Raw genomic sequence first — 5,911 nt, 5'->3', positions numbered from 1 at the left:
TAAGAAAACAACAACACTGGATTAATATTTCAAATGATAAACATGAGAGCACCCTTTTACATTTGTGGGACTGAAAAATCATTTTTGTGTGTTTTTCATTGAGTCTGATGTTTTTAATCACACACGTGTACACACACACACACACACACAGACACACAAAACACTGTATGGTGCCTGTACATATCGAGGCCTGAACAGTTTCCTTGTGCAGGGCTATTATTTCCCGTCCAGCTGATAGTTGGTGTGTTCCAGGTGCTGCCATAGCACTGGCATCGTTGTAATCCTCCATGTTACTCATCGTCTGGTGTCCCTCTCTCACTGCATCATGTACAGTTGGACCGATGAATAAACGACTGACAAATTTTATCTGTGCTTCGCTTTCTTTCTCCGTCAAATTCCCACTGACCTGATTTCATCTCCTGGAGTCACACTGCTGCAGAAACATGCAGCAGAATTTGTACAATTAATGATCTTTGCAAAGGTCAACATTAAGTTTATTACTGTATTTATGAACTCCTTTTTTCTTAGATTTAAAGATGACTTCAAAAGCTCAGTTATTGTATAATAACATAAACAATAAGGTGCCTGCAGGCTAAACAAAGATTGTAACAAATGCAAAGTAAAGATGATCAATTAAACGGGTTAATTTGTGGAATAGTTTTCAAAATAACATTTTTAAAAAGTGATATATTACAGTTTTACATAAATAAAAAATAAAAAAATTGCTTTCGAATTTAAAAAATGTAAGATGTTTAATAAATAAATATCTGAGATATAAACACGTTATGTGTATGAATTTTGTTAAGAGGGTATAATACACAGCAATATAACTATATATCAATGGATTTAATCAATAGAGACTTTGCTCTTTACCCTTTCTTTGCTTCCAAAACCAAAAGGACCAAGACTAATTAAAAAAACTATTAAGTGAATATTTTATGTATTAACATGTGTATTTGAGTTGTATTCCCCAACAATTACCAAAATAAAATAAGCCTGATTTACATCTTAAACATATTAGTAGACTACATTATTTGACCACAGGATATATTACTGCATTGTTCTTGTTTCAGTCAGGGCCATTACCTTTAAGCCTTTTATCCACAGAGGCACTGTCATAGCCCCAGTAGAGAATTCATCAACTGATCATTTGCAGATAAAATGGCAGGTATATCAAAAAGTGGAGGAGACCAAACCAGTGATAAAAGGAAAGGGAATATTGGTCTCATCAGATTGACTTAAACACTATTGACACAAATATTGCTGTATGTTTTCTGAGGGATTATTATTTCAACAATTTAGCTATAAACTTAAGCAGCCTATTGGAACTTTGTATTGGTTATTTTATTTCAACTGATAATTATGTATGTTTAGATGACGGTTATTGAGTTATTTTTATATTAAGCAAACTTAAAAATTATTATTATAGTTTATAGTATATAGTTGTTTTTTTTAATCAAACTGTGCATTCAATTTTGTTCCTATTAATTGAGCCACTCCTCAATCCACATACCCCCTGGCAGCTGTAATAGTAGTGCCCCCCCCCCCAGAACAAATACCACTGGTTGGTAAATCACTGATATAACCATGGGTTGATTAGAGTGTAGAGAAAAGATCACCCATCTTTGAAATGTTTTTTCATCCATAACATCCGCTGACCAATAATAATTTCGAATTTTTCTCATTTAATGATAATAATTTGTACCTTAATGCCGCACTTCTGTTCCAGAGACATCCTAGCATTAAATTTTGTTTCTCAATATGAAAATGGTATTTCTTTGAAAGTTATAATTTAGGCCTTGTAGCGGAAAGTGTGAATGACTGCGTAAGAAAACCACCCTGTACATTTAGCGTCTGCCTCCCACTGCTAAAGTAATTATATTTGAGATCAAGTATGCATGTGACATTTCAGTAAAAGCATAGAAATGTAACTCGTGCACTGTTCTCTGGAACACCATTCATCACTGAGCCTGTTTTTACAGACAGGAGACCTGTGCAAGTTTCTGGGGTCAGACTGCTTATGTTACGTGCTTGCTCTTCATCCTGAACTGAAAATGTAAGTCCTAGATTTACATTAAGCTCAACATACCACATTGCATTAAACCTCTGAATAAAGACTCTGTAATATTATTTAAAAAGAAAAATAGATTTTGGTGGAGGATACGGTCATAAAAATTACATTTGTTTTTAATTTCAGCAAAATTAAATTTGACTACCACAGACTGGAGAAGACTTAAATCTGAATTTTAGAAAGCATTTTGCACAATAAGGTGGATTAACTGGTTAGATGATTAATCGATAACAGCAAATTAAATGGCAACTTTTTTTTTTAATTGATCAATCATATAAATCATCTACAAGTGTCCAAAAAGTGACCACTTACTGATTGTCCTTTTTTTACATGATAAATTGAATTTCTTTGGGATTCAGACTCTTGGTCGGTAATAAAAAGAAACCTGAAGATGTCCAATTGGGCTACAGTGAATAGTGATTCACATTTGCATTATTTTCTGACATTGTAAAGAACAACAAATAGATTAATGAAGAAAATAACCAGCAAAATAATAATGAAAATATGTAATCCTTTGAATCAATAGCTTTTCTTTGTGGCATCAAAATCAGTCCAGACATGAAAGTTAAACACAATTTCTCTTGTTGAGCAGGATCTTAAACTAGAATTCCCTTTATCGATGAAAAGTGCTCACAAAAAAACTATATATTTTTCCCATTTAATAATAATGTGTCATTCAACAGTTAGATTTGCTCCAGCTCCAGCAGATGTTGAACATTTTGCTCAGTGTACAACAATATATATGAGATGGAATATTAACAATACCGAGCCTGTCATTAATCGGTCTATTCTACCTGTAAATGAAATGCAACCAAAACACGACAAAAACTGAGACGTAATATAAGTGCAGTCGCTTATCAAACCAGTGAGTGAAAGCATGAAGCAGCACGGTTACACTAACTCTGCGCAAAGGAGGGAGGCACTGACGTCAATTAACAGCCAACAGATATTTACCAAACTCCAATAAACATTAGAGTGTGGTCAGTGCGCCCAGCTTTAGTGGTAAGTGCATTATTTGATTATAAAAACTAGTCTGACTGCTTTTTATCTAGGTTCATATTTTAATATTTTATAGTTTGTATTTAGGTATGATCTGCACAATATTGCCTTAAAAAAGAATTAAGATTGAGAAATGTTTAAGCTCAATGTTAGGATATATGTTATATATATATATATATATAACTATTTGTAAGTGATGTATGTGATATTTTATGTGTTTTGTGAAGAATCAAACCTGATCAATAGTCTGCATGCTGCTCAATATTAAAGTGAACTTTCTGCGTTGTGTCCTGTGCAGATGGTCCCTGTGCTCCTGAACGCACCGTTGGCCGCAGTGTTTATACTGAGCTCCATGTGTGCCGTGCCGCTCCGGGGCCAGAAGCCGGGTCAGGTGGACCCCCTGGCGGCCCAGCGCTCCAACCCGAAGTGCTGGGACTCCTCCTCGGCGCTGCTGCTGGAGATGCGCTCCCCGAGGATCGCAGACACGGTGCCCGCCTTCTGGGACCTAATGGTTTTCCTCAGGGCGTCAGACAACAGCAAACACACGGATCTCTTCTGGGACCTGGCCCGGGTCTTCTGGGACATGTACGTGGACTGTGTGCTGTCCAGGAGCCACGGCCTGGGCCGGAGACACGTCACCGCCGTACACTCCCTCATCACTGACAGTGAGTGACAAATACACACACTTTGTACTACACCGAAATATTTGTACTTAACAGTGGGACCTGGTCTCTCATGTTTGTGGCAAGAATACAAGGGAGATCATTTGGTTCAGTAAGTTGCCAAATGTATAAAGTAAAGTCGTTTAAATCTTTATTTATTTTGTTTTTTAATCTTTCTCAATACCTATAAGTCAAAATGGCCATTCTTTGTTCATGGTGAAGAAAGTAAATATTTTGCTGATTACTTCCATATTCTTCAATCCTAATAACTGTGAATCCTCGTTGATACACACCGTCTCAAACCCCTACTTGGAGTTTCTCAAATCTTGCATCTAAAATAAATATTTGTAATATTATATTTGCTGCACATTCTTTACATCACAAATTCTACAATCAAACTTTCAGATTTACACCTGTAAAAGACATTGTATACCTATTCATACAGATCTATTTGATCTTAAATATGAATATTTTAAAACCAACCATGAAACCTTTTTAAATGATGTATTTAATGTTATACAATTTTAAATCCTGCTTTCACTCTTGCTGCAAACAAGAAGAAAAGGTGGGAATACCTACCAGCCAGTCAGATAACCTGTATTTACCCACGCAGTCGCACTGAGGGTAGACATAAACCTTGCTTTGGGTCAAGAGACTAAAGCACAACAAGTCCTGTTGCCTTGCGGTTAAATGTATACTTCAGTTCTCTTACAACTGTGGGTCTGGGGCTGCTCTCTTAGTCTGATGCTCAAAAGGGCTGAGGAGGGGGAATTATTATTAACATTGATGAGTCCTCCGGTGACACGGTGGATCTCATTAGCTGAAGAATTCATCCCTGAAGTATCGGTGCGCTCTCTCCGCACACTGTCGACCTTGTGAGCCCTTAGCAGGACGGAAACCCGCTTTGACCCTAAACCTAATCGCCTTTTGTGAATATGAGTTACGTCGGTTTCATGTTAGCTTTGATTCAGAGTTGGGGTCATGACTCATGATGGTCCTACAGCTGTGGTGTTGCATGAAAGGTGACAGAACAGTTTGACCACGGTGCAGTAAAAGTTATCTGGCCTGGATATATGACGTATAGCCTATATCAAAAAGGGTTTTTGCAGATGTGGCTGACTGGAAAAATGCTGTTTTCCAATGAATGATGTTTCGTGCTTTGCCTTCTTCTCTGTGTGCGTGCTTGTGTCCTCCATAGAGTCCTTCAGGTTCAACAGCTCCGGCTTGAACTCTCAGTCGTGGCTCAGTGTCAGAGTGAGACGCAGAGGACACATGAAGACCCTGAAGACCAAACCCAAATCAAACAAACATTACCACAAATAATTCACCAGGTTTTTACTTCACAATCTTCATCAATATTTTTTTCCTTCTGAACAAAACATGTCACCATTATCATCTATCCCTGAGGGGACATCACTACATGTTTACAGTTGAAAGGTAGTTTTGAAATTAATTTTTTCCCCTATAAATTTTTATTTCATGTATAATTTTCTTAAAGTGGTTGTCATAAACAACAAAATCCAACTTAAAACCAAACCAATTTAAGCTCGCAAGTTTAATTCCTCCCCAGCTGTTTCCTGATATTGAAATATATCAGTTTTAATGAATACATATATTGATGATGAAGTTTGTCCTGTAGAAATTAGGCAGCAGCTAAATCCATTATTGTCTAATCTAGAAAAGTAGCAGTAGTTAACTTTGACTAAAGTGGAAAATGAAATTACACAAATCTAAATGTTTTAAATTATAGTTAACACATTTTTTAATACATCCATGCTCCCCCATGCATTTCTTTAGCTTAACATTGTATACAATTGTGATTTGTTGACACACTATCATATTTTCATTATGTTACTGCACAATTACGTGCCATGATAAATGAAAATATTGGACTCAAACATCAATTGACCACCTTAGGGTTTTGAATCAGCACATCTTGAAGACTATTATCACTTTATACTGCATTAGGAAAACGTAAAAAGTAAGTTAAGTTTTCATAATGTTGTCCTTTTTTATAGTTTGTGTTTATGTAGTTCTAATCCTCTCGTTTCTGTGTATTAATAGTGATACTCCACGAATAAATGCATTGTTGCTATGGTTACCTGCAGCTTAATACACATTGCACACCACTGTACCCAACTTTTTATTTTTTGTGCTTTATTTGAAAGCTTTTTTTTCA

General features: G+C 36.2%; 1 protein-coding gene across 1 annotated transcript; it reads left to right on the top strand.

The window, feature by feature from the left end:
- Nucleotides 1-3,368: 3,368 nt before the first annotated feature.
- LOC117754966 (protein FAM237A-like) lies at nt 3,369-5,397 on the top strand. The gene is made up of 2 exons (XM_034574333.1): nt 3,369-3,735; nt 4,931-5,397. The coding sequence occupies exons 1-2, from the start codon at nt 3,369-3,371 to the stop codon at nt 5,053-5,055; spliced, it is 492 nt and encodes a 163-aa protein (XP_034430224.1). The 3' UTR covers nt 5,056-5,397.
- The last annotated feature ends 514 nt before the right edge of the window (nt 5,398-5,911 follow it).

This window comes from Hippoglossus hippoglossus, chromosome 21, assembly GCF_009819705.1.
Source record: "Hippoglossus hippoglossus isolate fHipHip1 chromosome 21, fHipHip1.pri, whole genome shotgun sequence".
In the NCBI taxonomy this organism is placed as follows: Eukaryota; Metazoa; Chordata; class Actinopteri; order Pleuronectiformes; family Pleuronectidae; genus Hippoglossus; species Hippoglossus hippoglossus.
This window is presented reverse-complemented; position numbering and strand designations above follow the sequence as displayed.

What these genes read in the sequence shown, in the direction of transcription:
- LOC117754966 (XM_034574333.1), top strand. Translation starts at nt 3,369, where the DNA reads ATGGTCCCTGTGCTCCTGAACGCACCGTTGGCCGCAGTGTTTATACTG. An exon ending in ACACTCCCTCATCACTGACA is followed by an intron (nt 3,736 to 4,930) that starts GTGAGTGACAAA and finishes TGTCCTCCATAG; the next exon opens with AGTCCTTCAGGTTCAACAGC.